Source organism: Podospora pseudopauciseta, assembly GCF_035222475.1.
Source record: "Podospora pseudopauciseta strain CBS 411.78 chromosome 7 map unlocalized CBS411.78m_7, whole genome shotgun sequence".
NCBI classification, from domain to species: Eukaryota; Fungi; Ascomycota; class Sordariomycetes; order Sordariales; family Podosporaceae; genus Podospora; species Podospora pseudopauciseta.
In genome coordinates, this window is record NW_026946667.1 from 2,878,314 (window position 1) to 2,898,724 (window position 20,411).

At 52.1% G+C, this 20,411-nt stretch overlaps 10 protein-coding genes across 10 annotated transcripts; 4 read left to right on the forward strand and 6 right to left on the reverse strand.

The window, feature by feature from the left end:
- Positions 1-10: 10 nt before the first annotated feature.
- Positions 11-4,144, reverse strand: QC763_711560 (uncharacterized protein; the record flags this gene model as incomplete). The annotated part of the gene is made up of 4 exons (XM_062916150.1): positions 2,437-4,144; positions 2,049-2,328; positions 891-1,996; positions 11-840 (listed from the first exon to the last, which is right to left on the reverse strand). Exons 3-4 carry the CDS (start codon positions 1,306-1,308, stop codon positions 11-13), a joined length of 1,248 nt encoding a protein of 415 aa, XP_062762171.1. The 5' UTR covers positions 1,309-1,996; positions 2,049-2,328; positions 2,437-4,144.
- On the forward strand, positions 3,096-3,909 carry RPS19A (Protein component of the small (40S) ribosomal subunit; the record flags this gene model as incomplete). Its single annotated transcript, XM_062916151.1, has 4 exons — positions 3,096-3,128; positions 3,355-3,370; positions 3,444-3,797; positions 3,854-3,909. The coding sequence occupies 4 exons, from the start codon at positions 3,096-3,098 to the stop codon at positions 3,907-3,909; spliced, it is 459 nt and encodes a 152-aa protein (XP_062762172.1).
- Positions 4,145-4,276: 132 nt separating the features above from the next.
- On the forward strand, positions 4,277-7,245 carry QC763_711580 (uncharacterized protein). The gene is made up of 5 exons (XM_062916152.1): positions 4,277-4,645; positions 4,706-5,295; positions 5,358-5,886; positions 5,946-6,323; positions 6,371-7,245. Exons 2-5 carry the CDS (start codon positions 4,871-4,873, stop codon positions 7,025-7,027), a joined length of 1,989 nt encoding a protein of 662 aa, XP_062762173.1. The 5' UTR covers positions 4,277-4,645; positions 4,706-4,870; the 3' UTR covers positions 7,028-7,245.
- Positions 7,246-7,675: 430 nt separating this feature from the next.
- On the reverse strand, positions 7,676-8,884 carry ZRT2 (low-affinity Zn(2+) transporter zrt2; the record flags this gene model as incomplete). The annotated part of the gene is made up of 1 exon (XM_062916153.1): positions 7,676-8,884. One exon carries the CDS (start codon positions 8,882-8,884, stop codon positions 7,676-7,678), a length of 1,209 nt encoding a protein of 402 aa, XP_062762174.1.
- Positions 8,885-10,090: 1,206 nt separating this feature from the next.
- MDM10 (Mitochondrial distribution and morphology protein 10) lies at positions 10,091-11,499 on the reverse strand (the record flags this gene model as incomplete). The annotated part of the gene is made up of 2 exons (XM_062916154.1): positions 10,091-11,340; positions 11,403-11,499. 2 exons carry the CDS (start codon positions 11,497-11,499, stop codon positions 10,091-10,093), a joined length of 1,347 nt encoding a protein of 448 aa, XP_062762175.1.
- A 458-nt stretch (positions 11,500-11,957) lies between these two features.
- Positions 11,958-12,940, reverse strand: SCD1 (Scytalone dehydratase; the record flags this gene model as incomplete). The annotated part of the gene is made up of 3 exons (XM_062916155.1): positions 12,559-12,940; positions 12,413-12,510; positions 11,958-12,338 (listed from the first exon to the last, which is right to left on the reverse strand). Exons 1-3 carry the CDS (start codon positions 12,593-12,595, stop codon positions 11,958-11,960), a joined length of 516 nt encoding a protein of 171 aa, XP_062762176.1. The 5' UTR covers positions 12,596-12,940.
- Positions 12,941-13,225: 285 nt separating this feature from the next.
- Positions 13,226-14,329, reverse strand: QC763_711620 (uncharacterized protein; the record flags this gene model as incomplete). The annotated part of the gene is made up of 1 exon (XM_062916156.1): positions 13,226-14,329. The coding sequence occupies one exon, from the start codon at positions 14,327-14,329 to the stop codon at positions 13,226-13,228; it is 1,104 nt and encodes a 367-aa protein (XP_062762177.1).
- A 1,746-nt stretch (positions 14,330-16,075) lies between these two features.
- On the forward strand, positions 16,076-16,909 carry QC763_0111040 (uncharacterized protein; the record flags this gene model as incomplete). Its single annotated transcript, XM_062906486.1, has 3 exons — positions 16,076-16,082; positions 16,676-16,833; positions 16,871-16,909. 3 exons carry the CDS (start codon positions 16,076-16,078, stop codon positions 16,907-16,909), a joined length of 204 nt encoding a protein of 67 aa, XP_062762178.1.
- Positions 16,910-16,916: 7 nt separating this feature from the next.
- On the forward strand, positions 16,917-18,828 carry QC763_0111050 (uncharacterized protein; the record flags this gene model as incomplete). The annotated part of the gene is made up of 3 exons (XM_062906487.1): positions 16,917-17,533; positions 17,623-18,160; positions 18,212-18,828. 3 exons carry the CDS (start codon positions 16,917-16,919, stop codon positions 18,686-18,688), a joined length of 1,632 nt encoding a protein of 543 aa, XP_062762179.1. The 3' UTR covers positions 18,689-18,828.
- On the reverse strand, positions 18,647-20,313 carry QC763_711640 (uncharacterized protein). The gene is made up of 5 exons (XM_062916157.1): positions 20,030-20,313; positions 19,611-19,962; positions 19,383-19,517; positions 18,787-19,280; positions 18,647-18,735 (listed from the first exon to the last, which is right to left on the reverse strand). Exons 1-4 carry the CDS (start codon positions 20,143-20,145, stop codon positions 18,849-18,851), a joined length of 1,035 nt encoding a protein of 344 aa, XP_062762180.1. The 5' UTR covers positions 20,146-20,313; the 3' UTR covers positions 18,647-18,735; positions 18,787-18,848.
- Positions 20,314-20,411: the final 98 nt, after the last annotated feature.

A 20,411-nucleotide genomic window follows, 5' to 3' on the forward strand; every position in this document is an offset into this window, starting at 1 on the left:
ATGCTAATGGTTAGGGATCACTTACCAGAGTGCTCACGATCAAAGCAGCAAGTTCCCGGTTGTTGTTATGTTTACCAGCGGTAATAACATCAAACTTCTCGTTCGGGCTACCTGTACAGTCCACAAGCGAGACAGGAATCAAATTCTGTCGAAAGTCGCCAGCGGTCGGGTCGATAAAGAGACACTTGTTGTTTGGTGCCCTGATGGTGACATCGGAAAAGGCCCGGGTAGCGCCTTCGTCCCGCTGATGAGACTGAGCTGCAGCAGTGGGCTGGAGAGTACCGCCGGCACGAGACACGGGCACAGGTTCGGTAGGGTTGACCGAGGGGATGCTCCCACCGCCATTGTTATTGCCATTATCCTTGTTGTTGTTGCCGCCGTTGTCGTTGTTCCCGCCGTTGTTGTTGCCATCGTTGATGTTACCGTTCCCGGCACCAGGGGCAGTGGTGGTTGACTGGGCAGGGGCAGCTGAAGGTGCGGTCGTAGGAGTAACAGTCACTGTTCGAGTACTTTTAGTACAGCTCGAGGTGGAGGTACCGCTAGGATTACCAGAACTACCATTTCCGCCATTTCCACCGTTGCCAGCACTTTCATCGCCTCCGTTGTTCCCACCGTTGTTGTCATCATTGTTGCCGCCGTTTACACCGTTGTTGCCGCTAGCCGGGGCACCACCACCAATGGTGAAGGTCTGGCTGGCGTCTCCATTCTGACAGTTCGCAATGTCAAGAGTGTTCCCCCTTGCGGTTGCGCAAAAGTTTCCTCCTTCGTTTTGAGGGCTCAGTGAAAGCGGGCCGGCACCGCCGTCAAAGTCAAACAGCTGAGAGTCAGTCACATCACCCCCTGAAAATATCAGTATACATTCTCTTATTCAATCAGTCCAATAATCTTACCTCCATCCGCTCGACCGCCGCATGAGAAGAGCAGAAGCTGATTCCCGGCTTGTCGGCGCGAATCAAAATTCAGGCAAGCATTGGTCAAGGATGACACGATGAGGGCCACGCCATCGCCTCTGATATGAGCGCCGGCAGTGATGACGTCCCAGCCCTGCCCATTAGTAGAACCGCAGTCCGCAATCTGAACGGGAGTAAGGTTGGCTCGGAAATCTCCAGACAGCTCGTCAACGAAAAGACATTTCCCGTCTGATGTTCGGATCTCAACGTTGGAGAAAGCCCGGGTAGCACCATTGTCCCTCTGATGGGCTTCGGCCGTGGCCTCTTCATTGAGGGAGTCAACTGCCCGGTGTCGTACAAGCGGGGAGGCTCCCACGACAGCAGCCCAGGCCAGCAAAGAAGTGAGTGAAGACACCATGATTGTAGATGAAAATGAATGAGAGACGGCAGAAAACAGCCGATCAACCTGCTCGAAGAAAGGAATTGATGTCCGCGCAGCAGACTGGAAAAAGGACAAGAAAGAAATGAAGAAGGAACGTGAGAAATGGATGATATTCACAACACTACGCTGAGAGTTGAGTGAAGGGGATATATACCATAGATATATCAGACGAAGTGGACGGCCCTGCCTGGCTACTTATCCCTGTTCATGGGCTTCCACAAGAAGGCCCTATCACCCCCTACACGGGCATTTGGGGTAAAAGGGACTTCATGATGGGGTTTCATGGTCTCTCATATGTGTACACCTAGGCTCACTTGGAGGGCTGTTTCGTGCCGAAGTTGAAAGTGACCAAGGCGATGGCCTGCAAAATCCAGGATGGCGATTCAGGGGCCGATCAGTTGATCCTTGATCAGAGTCTGGGATGGTGGTGATGAGAGGATAACGCAGGGGTCAGGGCCAAATGTTTCCTGTTGAAAGACGCGCGGAAAAGGCCATCGGAGAGCGAAGCGCTGTCTGTTGACGCTGGGAGAGACCAGTGGCAGGGCAGCTTGGTTCCACGGCTTACACGCCTGCCAAAAGATGGGATGTGTTTGGCCCAAAACGGAGGGCTGCACCCCTGTAGCACATCCCGGACACACTCGCCAGCGGGTGACCTGCACAGTCGCTGAATTTTGAGCTGGGGTTTGGAGATCACGGCCTGGGCTGTGAAACGGTACCTGTAAGAGATGGCGCCAAGATCGGGGGTCGTCCGCCACACAATACCCTCGCAACAGCGGCACAGAATGCAGGATATGGAGAAGGGTCCATCGTCTCAACGAAAGTTCCTCGAAGAAAAGGGCTGCAGAAAGAGAGCAAGAGGGATTTTGTGACCCTGGCATCCATGCTGTTGTCCTTCGTGTTTGCAGCGATCAAAGAAAATCCCCCGCTGAAGGCGCCACCTTGAACCAGTGGGCCGGGATGACGTCGAGCAGTATCGACCCACCGTTGTGGCCTCTCCTGTGAGTGTTGTTCCCATTTAATACATAGGTAAAAAGCTTTCATGTTCTCGGAGGTAGACGAGAGCTGTATATAACGTTGTCTGGGAATCTCATCTCAAGTACTCACATTGTTGATGGTTAAATGTTGTTGCAAATCCCTGCTGCCTACACCACCTCATACAGAAGAGAAAGTACATGGGACTTCGAGCGCGCAGAAGTACTACTACTCGAATGCATGAAGTCCGTCTCCTCTGAAGTCCTGCGTATTCTAGTATATCTCCACTACTACATCTTCAGATGGTTGCCCCGGGTCTCAGACCCTCAAGCTCGGTGCAACTGAGACTCGCCGGGAGCCCATTCTTGAGGCCGACCATGTGGGAAGCTTGGTGCTGGGTGTCTGGCAAATGGGATCCGGTAGATAAGAGAAGACTACGGCGGTTGTGTGCTCTGGCCTGGGATCGGTCACCGCGTGAAGATGTTCAGATGAATCATGGACGTAAGGTTGCATACACAGCTCCAACTGCCTGCGTGATGGGCCATGTGGAGATGAATTGTCGACACACCAAGGGTTAGGGTCAAAGACTTGATTCACTCCCAAACCGCCCCGCTTCTTTGCCAGGGCCACAGCCCTAATCAACGTTTCTCTGCCAAGACGTCCACTCCGCAAAATTTCCAGATACCAGACCTCAATTGCGATTGCGCCTTGTCCGACTCCGAACGACAGCTTCCGACACGAACGATCAACCTCACTCATCTCCGCCAAATCACCCATTACACACCGTCAAAATGCCTGGAGGAGTCACCGTTCGCGATGTCGATGTAAGTTTTGGGAGCCCTTCGCCATGACGGCCTTTGCGACCGAGACCCGAACACTCTTTCGCCGTCCGAGTCGCTGCCAGCTTCCTCAAACGAGGCTCGGGTTGGCCGACGACGATGGACCGCTGGTCACGACAGCAACATGGAAGATGATGGGAGCAGGCGTGAGGGGGTCGAAAGATCTCTGAAGACGGAATTGTGCTAATCATATTGTGTTGCTTGGTTCAAGGCCCACAAGTTTGTCGGTAAGTCTTGCTTTGCTTCATTTTGCCTCGATATGTCTGGTGCGCAGTGCGGCAAATGGCTGACTCTGAATAGGCGCCTACGCCGCTTTCTTGAAGCGTCAGGGCAAGCTCCCCGTCCCCGGTTGGGTTGACACCGTCAAGACCGGCCCCGCCAAGGAGATGCCTCCCCAGGACATCGACTGGTTCTACGTCCGTGCCGCTGCCGTCGCTCGTCACGTCTACCTTCGCAAGACCGTTGGTGTCGGCCGCCTCCGCCGCGTTCACGGCAGCGCCAAGAACCGTGGCTCGCGCCCCTCCCACCACGTCGAGGCCTCCGGCAGCGTTGATCGCAAGATCATGCAGGCTCTTGAGAAGATCCAGGTCCTTGAGCAGGATGAGGAGAAGGGTGGCCGCCGCATCACGCAGCAGGGTCAGCGTGATCTTGACCGTGAGTGTACTTGATCTCTCGAGCCGTTTGCACTTTGCTAACGTACGTAAACGTAGGTATTGCCCAGACCGTTGCTGAGGCTGAGGGTGAGGAGGATGAGGATGACGAGTAAATGTCGTCTTTTCCAACAGTCGCTTTACACACCAGGCTCTTTGCTGAGTACGCAAAGATGTGAAACGGAAGGGTCGGCATGGCATGGATTCCCGGTAGCATATGGGTTAGGCGTCAAGAAAGGATTTAATGGCTTGCTTGATCATGCCTTTCCTCGCTCACCTAGGCGACCAAGCTGGCTTTATATGTGCTAGCTTTTAAAGCATATCTGCCATAAGACGGTATTTTCTCCAGCTTTCCTGCGCGTAGAGCGTAAATCAATACCCAACAAACCAAGTCAAACAAACAATAGTCCCATCTTCTCCGTGACTGACACGTAGGCCACGTTTCCACGGCTCAGCGCACCCAGTTACCTCGTCAAATGCCAACGTCGGCCTCCAGACGACATTCTCCTGCTGTGTCCTTAACCACTTATGACCCAAGCAAGCTGCCAGTCTCAACATCTAGCCTACCATTTTGTTTCTCACAAGCGTATATTTAGATAAGTAGTCAACCACTTCTGTCTCCTGGCTGGGAAGGTACCCTATCGCTTCCTTGTGAAGGCACTCTCCGAGAAGCATCTCTCACTCGCTACTTCGAGTCATTACATGGTTAGACACCTGCCATTCCCTCTAGTTCGTCATGGTTGTCGACGTAATCCAACCACACTGCGCTGTCTTCCCTGTTCCAAAGTAACTCCTTGGTCACCACTACCCACCACCCCTTGTCTACTGTTGCCTAGGTGGCTAGCTATCAAGGTAAGCTTCAACCTTTCAGCTTCTTCGAGACCGCGACTTCCTTCTAATGCTCTTTCCAAGTGCCCCAGCTATTAGGCATCTGACCTAAGGTCGTCGTCGTCCAGGACCGAGAGCCGCAGCCTAGATTTCCTTGGTCGCCCGGTCCATCCATGTTTCCTCCAAGCTTCTCTCGCTATTCTCATTTTCTTGACCTCAACCCACGCATTTCATGACGCCGTCGAAAAAATGGAGACGTTCTCTTCGACTTCGATCAAGCTTACTCGGGAGGCGTTGATGCTCTCAGAACTCCATATTGCGACTCTCAATGGCGACCTCCAACATGTGAGAGAGCTCCTGAAGAGCACCTCCACGTCACCTGGCGGTACAAGAAAAGTTATCGAAGCGCGCGACCGACATGGGACAACACCACTTATGACAGCCGTTCTCTATGGTCGTCTCGCTATTGTGAAGCTCCTTTTGAGATATGGCGCTTCGAGGAAAGCACAAGACCTTGAAGGCCGTGTCACCTGGGAGTACTCGCGCGCTTCATTGTTCGACGGAAAGCCAAAGATGTACCAACACCTGGGCTTTCCCCCAATCTCCCGAAGTCGGCAACGTGAGAGAAGGAGAATTGCCATAATTCTGAAATATCCCGCCGCTTTGCGATCTTGGTAAGCATTCTGGTCCACCCCTACAATATGTGTTCCTTTCACAGATCCCTAACAGAGTGCAGTCGTCGAATTGGCAATCACCACTACTCGCGCAGCCGACTGCACAAGCGCGCCAAGGACCTGGTCATTCTCAAGCCTGTAGGTGGCTTCGAGACATTCAAGCCAGGCAAAGAGGGCAATGAGCTTCTTAGTGCAACCGCGGGCTTCATAGCTTCTGCTACCACTTCTCCCAAAGATGTGAAGGTTGAGCAGTTTGCAGTCAGCGGCTGGAAGCCAAATCCAGGCCGTGGTCCTCGGGTTCTTGATAACGTTGTCTTGACAGAACGGGTTAGGGATGTTATTCACCTCCATGGCCTCAAGGTTCGTGCGTCCCAGCGGGACAACGGCAACCAGACTGCTTTGCCCGAGCATAAGGGCCGATTTGCGGCATGCCATGTTGAGAAAAAGCTCGCCGTCTGGTGGGTAATGAAGGCCCTAAAGGAAGTCTTCAACACGTCAGATATTGAGCGCCTGAGGGAGCTGCGAGGGGCAGATGTCCCTAACTACTACCGGGAGGCTATGCTCTTTCTTGACCACGAGCCGTGCCAAGATGTAAGTAATCCCCAGCTGGCCTCAAGTATGAGGATGTTTGCTAATGCCAAAGGACTCAGTGCTGGGACTTTTTGCACCAGCTAAAGCGGATCACTGGGATCCTAATATGTGTCGAGTCGATATCATTTTGCGTCACGGGCAATCGGGCATCTGGACCACAGGGGTGTCCAAACTGTACATGCCAGAAATGTACCAGCCAGAAATGTACCAGCCAAAAGGAAGCACAGATGAGTCGCCCATCTTCCTACTCGGCAATCCAACAAGACGACGAAGACAGCGATGATATGGAAATTGAGACTCGGCCATCAGAGGATGACATGCAACTGCCGCTCATTCAATTCGAGACAGAGCTAAAGGGGACTGAAGACAAAGGTGTTCGCCAACCTCATTCTCGTAGCAATGGTGGGATTTACAATGGGACTGCAGCCCCTGATACTGTATGCTCTGTGTCTCCTTGAATTATAAACTTTGCTGACCATCTTAGTGGACTGTGTTCCCATCCACAGATCTTAGACCAGTGGCAAAGCCACTGAACAGAATCCAGAAGAACATCGAGGCCTCTTCTAGACGGATCCGTGATGCAGCTGATCCTAGTAATGGAGCAGTCCTTACCTTCTCGCTTCCACACCGACCTGCTTTCAAAAGCCCTGTGTCATCTCCTGGCTCTGAAGTTACTGGCCGAACGCAGAGTGTTGACCCCGTGTCAACTATGGGCGGGCATTCAGCCTACTTTGAAAATGACGGGCAAGACCCCAATAGCGAGTCTCCTGTCGCCCATACGAGCCCACCCCAAGCCTCTCAACAGCCACTGCTTCACCCCATTTACCGCTCCCAAATCTCCCTCAATCTTGAGCGGTTTACATATGCTGGAGCCGCTACTTCAGAGGCGCCGGGATCCTTGCTTTCCGCACGGTTGAAGAAGGGCCGCGTTGGCACCATCAAGGACAACGACGTTGACGTTGTGGGCGGAACCAACGACAATGGAAGTAAGCCTGACTTCCGCACGACCCGTGGCAAGCCCAAGACGTCTATAGGTCGAAGGGGGAAATCCAACCCTAGAAATAGAAGGGAAGTTCGGCGGGAATCGAGCTTCAGGTCTAGGAGCACATTCGCAAGAGCAGTTGCTTCTCGGTTTGACTGACTGTTTTGCTTTGTCTTGTTTGTGTGATTTTTCCATTTTCCTTTGCTTCGTTGTGCACTCTACCTTTTGTCGAGACTATTACGGCAAGTTGGTGGGCTTTTTGCGCCGGTGCTCAGCGATGGGCTTTTTGCCGTAAACTCAAATCACACGATTCCAATGTAATTTACTGTTGTTGTTTGCAGTCCATAAAAGGAGGGCCAGGGACAGGAAGTCAGAAGGTCTGTTGCAGGGCGGAAGATATTGCCCATGGTGTTGGTGGTGGCCTCGATCACGAATGTTATGTCAAGATATATATGTATCTATTCAATTTCAGCTCTATCATGAGCAACCCGAGTACTCATAAAACAATACCAACAATGGTCCTGTTTACGTGAACATCATGATGGGAGTCTATGGCGCGTAAGCCATGCCTGTCTAAGGTACCATCATATCTTTTGTATTTTGGGCATGAAACATGCCCCCGCTCTTCGTTTGTCCCCTGATCAAACGGACCGATCATTACTCTAATGCTCTATTGCTCTTTCCATATACCATTCATCCGTCATAAACATGACCCAGCATGATGCACGCTTCACCCTGTACCCGATTCAACTCCAACGCCATGCCAAATTCGAAAATCGACCTTTTGATACTGGAGGTATCTGCCAATCAAGCCCATTTTGCCAGGAGAGCCATGACGAAAACGCCCACAAACACACAACCATACGCGCACAGTTGCATTTGCAAACCGGCCTTGCGCATCTCGGGGTTGAACATGAATTCGTGAGCCAGTAGCTCGACGAGGCCAGTGTACAGAAGGATGCCGCCACTGATTGCATCAAACACACCATTGACAATCTTGCTGGTGGTAGCTTCCAGTGACATCGACTTGCTCGCTATAAGCCCGATACCGATGGCCAGAGGGGTGCTAAGAGCGTAAACAGTCCCGAGAACATATGGCGTCCATCTTCTAGCGTCCGGAGGCCATGTTGCCGTTGCAAGGCGAGCACCCAAGCCAAGACCCTCAAAGGTCTGGTGGAATACCAGCACAACAAAAAGCACAGTAAAGTTTTCTGTGACGGCGAGGGTCAAACCAATGAAGATGGAATGAAATATGACACCAAACTCGAGGATAAACAGGGCCGTCATCTGCCCCGCAAAGTTGGGATGCTCGTCGCCCTCGATATGATCTCGTAAATGGCCCAGGTGGTTCTCCCCCCCAGGCGGGTAACTGACTTCGTGGCGCAACACTGGGATTTGGTGTTTACCACACATTCCACCTTCGATGCTGCTGGCCACTGGCGAGGGGCTTCCGCTTGGGCTGCTGGATGGGACAAGTTCTCGGCCGTGCATTCGCAAGCGGCTGCTGACAGGGCGCAGTGCAGCACTATCCACCATGAGTGTCTCGGGGGGTTCCTGGTGCCCATGTGAAGAGTGAAAGCCGAAATCAAAGCGTGAAACGAGTATTTCGAGGAGAAACATGACCATCACGGTTGCCAGACCGATCCCCATAGCCCAATCATACTCTGGAAGAATGTGCTCAAGACATTCATCCCGGAAGTTATCGGACGCTGGCGAGAGGAGATGCATGAAAGCGGTTGCAATGATGACTCCTGTACCAAAATACTTGGCGACGAAGAAGCAAAGCTTGGGTACGCGCAGTTTGGAGCTCCTCGCCAACCATACTGGCAAAAGCGCACCGACGGCAGAGCCAAGTAGAATGATAAAGACGGAGGCGATACGCAATCCCAGATCATCTCTGCTCGACAGTGTGCCTACACAGCTAGGCGCTGGCGCTTCATCTCTGAGTAACAGCTCCGAGCGCTGCATTGTGTGATTTGACCAGCCTTCTCTTTCGAGGTTTACCGACGGGCACATGAGGGGGGGAGGTTTGGTGCGGGCGGTACGGCCCTTGAGAAGGAGGATCGGCCGGGCCGGAAAGCTGTGGGCGCAAAGATTGTAAGATTCCGTACCAAATGAAGTCTTAACCCGTCGATATGGACTTGATATATAATGGTGTTCTTGGTCGGAAGACTGGATCGTTTGCGCTTCGCAGTTCAGTAGCCCGCAATTTTCTGGCGACAACTTTCTCGGGCCACCACGACTACAAAGTAATCATGGGCACCAAAACGACAGATTCGGTATGTACGAGAGACTGAGTGAAGATGAGGGGTGGGCAGCGAGGGCGCAACTCAAAGGCGAGATGGGAGGCGGGAGGCGGGAGTTCGACCGAGAACCTTGATGGCTAAAGCTCCAGTCAGCAACCAGCTCGCCATCTAGCGCACGTCTCAAACAGCAAGCGCAACTACCACTACTGCAGAGGTTTTGGGTACGTGCGGAAAAAACACGCACCGGCAAATCCCAATGGCCCTCCTTGGACAAACAACCACAGTGCTATGCTTGAGTAAAGATTCTTGATCGAGAGATGATGCTTCGGACGCAGACGGATGAGATAAGAAGCTTGCAGGATCGAGAGTCCAGAAGACAGACAATGCTTAGGTAAGGGAGCAGGAGAGGTTTAGGGTATGTGAATGGAAGACGGCCGTGGCGTGGAAAACAGCGTAGGTGCTCATACGCCGCAAGGAGACCGCAAGGAAACCGCATCGCCGGGAGAACGGTGCGCCAAAACAAAAAAGGGGAGATTCCAATCCCGGAGAAGGGGCCCGGACCTGTGTTTTAAGGCTTTTGGAAGGCACTCCCCGAAGACTCTGGAGACACCAAGCCGATGACCGCCAACCAGTAGAGAAGTAGCCACCATAAACATTTGCAAAATCCCATTGCGCCAGACCTGTCAACCTAATGGTGTCCGCTGACACCCGGCCCCTAGCTTACCATCGGGATTGATGGCTGGTACTGCACCAGCACCGGTGTAATCTCAATGATTTCATGTCATTGGTGGTGTGGCGACCGACGTCAGAACAAATGCATGTTTGGGACCATCAAGGTACTCCGAAGTCCAAATGGCGCCCAGTTAACCTTTCTTGCCTCCAAACCCCCCAGCCGCTCTTGCCGAACAGTCGAAATCGCGGTCATGCTAGCTAGCCCTTCAAGAGACATTCCTCGTGGGCATTAACAGCCATCTTCTCAAGAGGAGTATTGCACTTCCAATCCCAAGCTTCGGAACGGCTCGCCTAACCTTTGCAAATCCACACCAGTTCCGAGGCTGAAGATCAGTGATTTGGCCCGACCCTCCCAGATCAAGCCCAGATCGAGGTTGGAACTGAGCCGGGCCTTGAACACGCCCAGGTATTCCTCTTTACCCTCTGTTGGTTTCTCAGCAATCTTGACGGGTTCGGGTTCGGGTTCAGGGTCGTCTAGCCGCCATTCCATCTTTGCCTGGAAACTTCTCTCCTTTTTGCTCGGAAGTTCGGGCTGGTCGGATTCAAGATCAAGGCTGGGCTCGGCACCAAGCAGGAAACCGGCTGGTCGTCGGTTGCTCCATAGCTCTAAGCCGACAGCCCAATCACTCTCGTAGCTATACGCGTTAAACTCCATCCGTGTCGCCATGGCAAGAAAGTCCTTCGCCAGCACGGCATATGTGGTGTTGATGTTTCCCATGAGCGGGTTGATAGTAAGTGTCGCTGTCAGCGGCGTCCCTTTGTGCGTGGGTAGAGTTGCGAAACGTGCACCCAAGGACATGCCTCCAGACTTGTTCAAGGTCCCATAGTACATTTCTCCTCCAGCGCTGAAGCGGCCATAAATTCGCTCCTTCTCCGTGGATTCTGGACTGCCCGTCCCATTTTGGGAACCCATCACAGCTACGGAAGCATCCCCACCGAAATTATACAATCCTCTCAGGCCAAGAAGCCCTCCGTCGGTCGAGTAAAGCCCCTCGACTCCGTATTTCCCCCGGTCGTATTGAACGACGCTCAGCATTGTACCTCCGTTCCGCAAAGACTGTTCACTGACAGCCGATATCTGAACCTGCAGCGCCGGACTGAACCGCTTGATTACCATGGCCTCAAGCAGCGACTGTGGGAGATACAGCCGACCATACAACAGCGAGCTCTTGTCCTTATTCGGGACTTGACCCATATCCGCAACAGCAGGTACCTGGGGGATTGTCCCTATCTGAGGACCAGTTTCCCACGACCATGGTGTTCCTCCTCGTGAGCCGAGCTGATGCAGCCCGCGATAGGATCTCATAAGAGCCCCTAGCGGTATTTTGTCGGACTGGGCAGGAACGGCAGCCAGGGGGACCGAGCTGTGGAGGTATGATATCGAGCCGTCTACGACGCCTACATTGCAGAGTTGATAGCTGGTTGCGAAGTGTGGCGTGGCAAGGGAAGAAAGGCTCAAGCGAATTCCTCGAGGCAGCGGGAAATCAATCAGTTCTGTCGAACACGCATCGTCAGCTACGAAACCAGTGAGAGGGGCATGGGATAAACATGTGTACCTCTTGCTGTCACGTTCAAGTCCTTGTAGGAGTTATCCTCGCTCCATCCTGTAGCACCGTAGAAGGCATTTCTGACATACTGCATAAACTCCCGCATCGTCGTGCGGACGGGAATACAGTCCCTCCTCAATGCAGACCTGCAACCGGGTTTTGCTTCTTCCTTGTCATTGACAAATTTCGCGGGAAATAAGGAAGTTGTCTTCGGATGTTACAAAAGTGTCGGACGCCACGGTCAAGTAAAGCCAAGGTTTTGAGGCCTGGCCCATTGAATGTTTTGTGCTCCAATCATGTGCTGCATGGGCTGGCATGGGGAGCTTGACCCCACCATCCCGTCATCAGTGCAAGGGTCCCCCTCCACAACCTCACAACTTGGGAGACACTCCATTTACATTAAGTGCGAAATGGCCTTGTGTATTCAGGTGTCCAAGGCGCTTCAAAGCTCCTGGCTCTATGGAACTACTACCCAAGTCTCGACCAAACATCACCCACCAAATTCCGCCACCCGACTCCAGGTCCCGTAACTCTCCCTGCACCTGATCTCTTCTACTCTCTACCTCAGTGCTCACCAAAGTTGTCGCGACCACTTGCAAATACCTTGTCAAAATCATACTCGAACCACCGGATGTTGGGGTTCAGCCCGGCAAACTTCCACACGCCATTGACCTTCTTGTAGTAGTGAGTGTTGTGGCTGTGGGCGTGGCCCTTGACCTCCACCTTGGACAGGGACGAGTCTGTGTAGACTTGGTGCGGCACGCGGAGCTGATGGTAGCCAATAATCTCGTCGTCGGACACTTTCTCCCACTTGCTGGCACCGCCAATGAAGTGCTGCGTGCGCAGAAGGGGGTTGCCCAACACTGACTTGTCCGAAATCATGCTGATGAACTCCTCGGCCGGCATGGCCTCCCAGATCTTGTCGAGGAACGACCGGTAGTCAATCTACGTCTTCAGTATCAGCCATTTTGCCCTGTCTGACTAGGCAGTTCTTCGTTGTGGATAGCCCATCAACATACCCGCAGGGTGGGAGCAATGCATCTTCGCAGACGGTCCCAGTCCTTGGAGTCGTAGCTGTCAGCCCACTCAAACGCAGCCTCAGTCACACCGAGGTAATCTATAAAACTTGATTAGGCTGCTTTCCAGAGTGATGGTTAGAACATACCCTCAAAGGTGATCTGCTGCTTCTTCTGTTGGGCCATGTTTGCGAAATCGGCTGTTTATTCTGTGTCGGCCCTCGTGTTCATCAAGTTTGACCAAACCATCCATTCGACCTGGGACTTTCCTCGATTTATGTACCCCCGCGGAAGCCGTCTAAGAATTACCAGCGTTGTGAATGAATTGGCCAATAATGCAAACAACAGCGCCGAAATCCCCAAGGCGGAGTCCGGATGTTGGTGGGGATGTGCGGACGGGATGTGGACTCAGCACCGTCGGACGGCGGGCTCGTGCCTCCCTGTTCTCCAAAAGGCTGGAAAGGAGACCCTTACCGACCAGTACCACCAGTCAAAGACTAGTATGACAGTTTCACGGATGGACCATTTCCCCTCTGATTAGCCGATGAACCGACTCTCCGGAACGAATTGTTGGCCAACGTCAAGCTAACTGTCAAGTCTAGAACGCGAACTACTGGAAACCGGATGAAGCATGCCTCATGACCGCGCCGCCCGATATCTGGGCCCGGTCCCGAATTACCCTCGCTTGATGACCGACATGCCGAGGCCTTTTGGACAACTCCGCCCTGGCCCCGTCTCTCAGAATTCAGTCTGTGCAACAATTTCTAGTCACAACGGTATACCAGCATTGCCATCTAGCAGCCTTCAACCTAGCCTTCAAGACTTCCCACTCCAGCCACTGTCATCGCTCTCATAGTCATTGTCGCTTGTGTCTTCATCGACAGAGAAAACAGCCAAAGCTTCCTCGTCGTCGTTATCAACGATGAAGACCTTAATGGGGTCGTCTTCCAAAACATCGCCATTCTCGTCGCCATCCTCGTCGCCATCCTCGTCCGAAGAGATTTCTATAACCTCGACTCCATCGTTTGCTTCCGCGCTGGAATTTTCCAAGGACTGTCTCGCCATTCGCCGTGTAACGCGCACCCCGTCTGGTGAAATCGCCATAACACCGCCCCTCGCCTTCCTTTCCAGGAACCGGGTGTATCTCCCCCTCCGCTTCTTTTGCTTCCTTCCTGGCGGCTCTGTCACACTCTGGTCTAGTGGCGAGGCTGTTTCCGGAGCAGTGACCTGTACCCTCTTTGTCATGACTGGGCGATGTGGCCTCTTCTTCCCCGTATCTGGTGCTGCTCCAGTCGGCCTATCCCTACTCACCATTTTGCCCCTTGCGCTATCTGCCCTCTTTCGGAAGAGGCTTCCCGTGGTAGCCCCCCACTCGCTTGCGACCTCATTGACTCTCTCCCAAACCCTTTGCCTGGCCTCCTCCCTGTTCACACCTTCTCTCAACAACATTTCGTAGTCTGTGTGAACATGCCTGATATGTGCTCGCACGGCCAGCATGACCTTGTCCTCCAACTCTCCTATCTTTGTGCTCCTACCCACTCTCCCGCTTCTCTTCTTGACGGCATGCTTGGCGATGACCGGGATCGACTCTTTTGGTGTCTTGGGGAATAATTTGAGGATGATAGCCTCGAACTTATCTTCGATCAGCGCGTCCCGCTTCTGTACCGCCTGGGCTCGCTTGGGTGCGGTTTCGTGATAGGAGGAGAGCACTTGGCGGTAAATGCGATCTGGACAGCGAATTCCGAGGGTTCGATTGCGCTTATCAACAACGACATACAAAGGTTGTTTGGCGGCATGGGTAAGTAACCGGCAGTTTTTGGTAATGTAGATGTTGCCTTTTGGGACGTGGCGATACCCAGGTGGAACAGGGGTAAAGTGTAAAAGTTTCGGCTCGTGGGCGCTACTTGAGGAAGAAGGCATCGTGGCTTGCGTCGAGACACTGAGAAAGCTAGGAAAACGAACAGACAAATTCCCAAATGGGCCCGTTGACGGCAGTCGAATCCGAGTCCCGGGGCTTGCTGGCAGGCGAAAACGGGGCGGTTCTTCCCAAAATGCAATGTGCAAAAGGCAGCAACCAACTATTGATGAGTGAAAGGAGGTGACCTGTGTAGTTTACTATAGCAGGCCAGAAAGGCATTGACACATAGATATCCTTGAAATGAAAAAAGGGAAAGCCAGTTATAGGGCTGCAGTCGCTCTTTGTTGATGTTGGACGCCGTTCTCTCATTGGCTTTATTGATTTGCAGTCTGCTCCACGCCAAGGACGCACAGACCATTGCATCCAAATCTGTTTCCAGTTGGCAGCGTGGCAGCCAGCCAGGAACAACTTTTCATGCTCTCTTGCAACCTCAAAACAGAGACTTAAGAAAAGAATAAGGGCCCCACGATTTGCCTGAACAAATTCCTGGCCACGGGACTCAACCCAACATTTAGAAGCTCCATTCCCCTTGTTTCCCAACGCTATGCCACAGGCTGAGACGTTGGAATGATCATTCCACAAGCACTGGCGATGACCCCACCGTAATGAAGAACAAGACTTTCAGGCACATAACGTATGCCTGTGACAGGATGAAGTTTGAGGAAGAACAAGAGTGGAAGAGGCGAGAGATTAGCCGGGAAAATGGTTTCAATCATATAACCTGCGCACCTACCCTGCCTCTCTTATTAACCATGATATTTCTCTCCAGTATGCTGGACTGCACGTGCCCCACAAACTGTTGTTGGTGTTGAGGCTGAAATTAAGCTTTTATAAAGGTGAGGGTCACAGCGGCTCTTCCCGCATTCTTGAGTTGCACCAAAAATATTGTGGTGCGACAGTCTCAACCATCAGCAGCAGCCATGATTAATCATAAAATGCGGTGGTTGATTCCAATGATAGAGATAGCCACAAGATATGAATAGTACCTATTAAGTATATCGCGGTGGGGAATTGTTTGGTACTTCGTACCCGTAGTGGGGCATGAAGCCGAATTCCTATCCTTGTCCCTTCATGAATGCCAAGACACCCCCCTGTCTTTGCTTCAAGCCACCATCACACAGACCTCCGTGAAAGCACATGGCATAGATGGCCAACTGAGAATGGAAGTTGTTTGAGATCATGTTTAGTTTAAACTGAATTTGCTTAATATTACAGAGACTTTTCCCTCATCCTGTCTGTTTCACTGCATCCAAGCGGAAGCAGAACGCTCCTTCTGCGGAATACTCGCTAGTCGGAATGCCCAGCTCCATCCCAGTGCCATCAAAAAGAACGCATCGCTTACAGAACCGGCATATCAAACCAGAGTTATTCCGTTGCGTTACAAATCTACAGTTCCGGATCATCACCTCGAGTCGTAGACAGAATTTATAGAATTTAACTTGGTTCAATAACATTGCCTCTTTTATTTTCTGCGCACGGCTAACTCGGCTTCTTTGCAGGATTGTATCGTCAGCTTCTATCAAACCCATCTTCTTCCAGCCCAGACTTCAACCCCACAGCAACGCAAGAACTCTATCTCACAATATGTGGGATAGTACGTTGGCTTTGGGTTGAATAGAAGCACCTCCGTTCGGACCGTTACAAATTGACCGAGATTGCGCTCGTCTCATTTTACCCGCCTGAGAGCGTCGCCAGCTCGTCAGCTTTCATTTCCCACTCATTGGTTGTGTATCACACGATCATATGAAATGGCCGGTTTTCATCCGTGGAGCACAAGACATAAGATGGTTGACATCTCACTTTTCTTCCCAGGACAGTCGCTCTAGATCTTTGGCCACGTGCGTGGGAGCGTCCAGATATTGCCGTCAATTTGGATCTGCTCCTCAGCTCTGTAACCTCGATTACCGTCAGGAACAGCCGTTGGGTGGGTGGTTTATTCGGGCTGCACCTTCAGGCGCGGAGCCGCTTTAGGCTGTAATCCGTCAGATTCCTGCCCCGGGCCAATATCTGTCATCGCGCAATCTTCTGGAACTAGAATCGAGGCCTTGGTGGTTCTTTCGAGTGCGATAACGGGTTGGTGGTCCTCTTAATTCCCCCATTAACCCGACTCGAGACCGGGGTATCATCGCCAAGTACGATGAACCCGCAAACCGCACCAACCACCAGCCTCCAAGCCTTGCTGCGGTTGCATTTGGAGGTCTTCGGTATATTGTTATCCCATCACACACAATCTGGTACCCGGCTCTTGGCGGGCTCTTGCTGGGTCTGGGGAAAAGGAGTGACTGGCCAGACCCAGCATAAGTACATATACATCGAAGTTGTGCTTTAGGCTAACTGTGCCGCCACAGCTAACATCACACCTGGTACTCTCGGTGGTACTGCGCCGATCTCTTATCCGCATTCCGGGAGTTTGGGCAATCCTCCCGTCGTCTCCGTCGTGCAGGCTGCTAATAGTAATCCCGGGACCATGATGCCGAGTCTCCATGTCCACGAGCCCGCCAACGTGGTGGGTCGGAATAGAACTCGGCTCCTTTGCTACTCAGTCCCCTGAAAGGACACTCTACGGTAGCGGGACTCTATGATCGCATCATGCCCCTTGCATGTGCGGGGTTCATAGATGTATATCAAGGGCTGGTGCCATACGTTGGCCCTCGTTCAAGCTTGATATCTGTTCGAATCGAAGAAAAGCTTTTCATCAGAGCAGGCGGGCGCAGTCCGAAGCTGAAAATGCATCTCTCGTTTGCTACATCGATCACCTTGGTGAGCTTGGCTGCTGCCAACTCCCTATCGAACCGCTTGGCCAAGCGAGCAGCTATCGATGATTGTCTGCGAACTGCCAATGTGCCTGTTGACGCACCCAACTCGAACGACTGGAGGGCCGATTCCAACCCCTTCAACCAAAGACTCAAATATACACCAGTTGCCATCGCAGTCCCGACCACGGTTGCGCAGGTGCAGGCTGCTGTTTCATGTGCTGCCAAAGTTAAGGTCAAAGTCAACCCCAAGTCTGGTGGACATAGCTATGCATCCTTTGGGCTTGGTGGTGAAGATGGCCACTTCGTGGTGCAGCTGGATCGTATGAACGCTGTCACGTATGACTCGGCAACGGAGATCGCAACCGTCCAAGCCGGTGCTCGTCTTGGCCGCGTCGCGACAGCTCTCTATAACAACGGCAAAAGAGCGTTCAGTCACGGAACATGTCCAGGGTATGTTGCCAATACATCCACCTTCTGGCATGGTTGGAGTCAGTCACTCTCCTTTCTATTTGACTGCTAACCTTTTTCGTTAACTTTAGTGTTGGGGTTGCTGGGCACTCTCTGCATGGAGGTTTTGGATTCAGCTCTCACACCTACGGCTTGGCCGTCGACGCCATTGTTGGAGCAACCGTGGTGCTCGCGGACTCAAGCGTGGTCGAAACATCCCAAACTGAAAATCCTCACATCTTCTGGGCGCTGCGTGGTGCCGGGTCCAATTTTGGAATCGTGACGAGTCTCAAGTTCAAAACATTTGCCGCCCCTTCGCAGGTCACGGTTTTTGCCATCAACCTGCCATGGACTAATGCGAGTGCTATTGTACAAGGCTGGTCCACCATTCAAGACTGGCTCAAGGCCGAGATGCCCAAGGAGATGAACGGTCGTATCCTTGGAAACCGCATGCAGACACAGATCCAGGGCCTTTACCACGGTACCCAGGCTCAACTCCGGACGGCGATTCAACCCCTTCTCACCAAGCTCAATGCACAGATCTCTCAGCAACAGCAGTATGATTGGATGGGTGCATTCTCCTACTACACCTATGGTCAGCAGGTGGATGTTTCGCGTCCTTACAACTTGGTGCGTTTGAAGGACTCCAACCCATGACCACAAGACTAACCGTCATCTCAGGTTGAGACATTCTACAGCAAGAGTCTAGTCACGCCCGCCTTACCCAGTAATGTACTGCAAAACGTTGCCAACTACTGGATCCAAAAAGCTATGTCCAACAATCGTAACTGGTTCATCATCATCGATCTATATGGCGGTGCCAACTCGGCCATCACAAAGGTGGCCAGCAATGCAACGGCCTATGCGTTTCGCGACCCCAACAATCACCTTTTTCTTTACGAGTTTTACGACCGTGTAAACTTCGGCTCCTACCCATCAAATGGGTTTGAATTCCTAGACGGCTGGGTCAAGAGTTTCACCGATGGGCTCACCACAGACCAATGGGGAATGTACATCAACTACGCCGACCCGACTATGAATCGAACCATGGCGCAGGATGTCTACTACAGAAAGAACCTGCCGAAGCTGAGAGCGCTCAAGACAGAGCTTGATCCCACCGAGCTCTTTTACTACCCACAGGCTATTCAGCCCGTTTGATTGTGGACGATCAGGGCTTGTAGCACAATGAAACGAGGGTCTTGGATCTGCACGGGGTATTTAGATATTTGTACAAGAAAGCGGAACAGGAATCATACCAGAGAAAGCTGGCACCAAGCGAAATAAGCAGAGTATCAACCCTTGTTTTATCCGGAATAGGTCAAACCTCTTGTCGAGTGAGTACTTGGTCTCTCTGTGTAGACCATGCTGCCTGAAGCAGTCTCCTGTCCACTTCAGCACCGGCCTCGTGTTCAGACACCTTGAGTCTCAAAAAGCGCTGACCAGTGACCCCCTTGTCATAAACCCACTTGTTTGATCCATTTTTTTCAACGTGATTGTATCCATACTCTACTCCGAATTCAAAGAGATCGCTCAACCCCTCCATTGCATACAGCACCGTCAGAGGATCGAAAGACGGACGGGCTGTAGTGTACCCGTAATAGACATACGCAGCCTTGACCGGGTCATCCCGCGGGCCTTCGTTGATCAGACGAAGGCCAGACGTTACATTTTGCCCTATCTCGAACCCAGAAAAGGTGATTGGGCTGCCCTTCCAAGTATTGACAACATGAGCGGTGATAGATGGGTTGCTCTGGCAATGTTCGTTAGCATGCTTGCCTCTGCTTGCCTCAGGCTACCCGCACTGGCAGGGGTAGGAGACAGATGAAAAGACGATGTGGCTTTGGTAACTCACGCCCCAGAAGTTGTATTCGTAGCCGGAGGGATATTCACCACCCATGATTACCAGTTCCGAGACTTTGGCGGCGATAAGATCGGGACCTGAAAGCGGTGAATATATATCTGACGAGGAATTAAGAAGCCCAGACAACTGTGTTCAACAGCACCATGATAGTTAGCGTCTGAACAAGGAAGCATAGCAGAAGCTAGAAGTAGACCAGTAGGGGAGGCAAATATATCAAACATTATCAAAGAATCCAATGGAAGTGATAGTGACGCTTTGATCAGGGGCTTCGGAGAGGATTTTTCGATACAGCGCGACTGGATCCCAGGCATCCTCGGCATGGCCCCAGGGCAACGAGCCTCCAGACCAGTGATAAGCCACTTTGCTTGTGTATTCGCCTAATTCAAAAAACCAAGAGTCGAAGAACGTGACATTGGTCAGTGGACGCCGGATCCCGATGGGAGTATTACTGCCATAATGGGCCAGAATGGCAGATGCTGCCAGGGCCGAGTAGGTGGAGGGGAAATTGATATTGACGGCGAGAAGGTCGGCGGAAGATGATGTGGCTGCGAGTAGCAGGGCTCCGGCGTCGCTGAAGGCGGGCATTGCGCAATGAGTCAGGAGAGAATAAGGCACAATTCTGAGGCAGATTGACTCACTCAACATCACTGAATAGATCAGTGTCTATGATGAGGCGTTTTGCTGTTGTTGGAGAGGCGGCGTGTGCTTGTATTATGCCGGCGAAAGCCAGGAGAAAAACAAGGCGATGAATCATAATGTTCGATGTTGTTGTATGATGTCGTGAGGTTGTTGGCAAATGATGTTTAAGAGTGACATCAAGGTCTTGGCTTGTAAAGTTGGTGTAGGGTGTTACTCATGGCCAATGGCATGGTGGGTACCCTTCCACCTACCATATTCTGTCACAGACACATGAGGCTTGCACAGTACACACAAGGTGGCACGAAAGCAGTTGGCGGAAAACATACCGGCTGGCATCCTGGATACAGGTATATATATATATATATATATATACAAACTTGG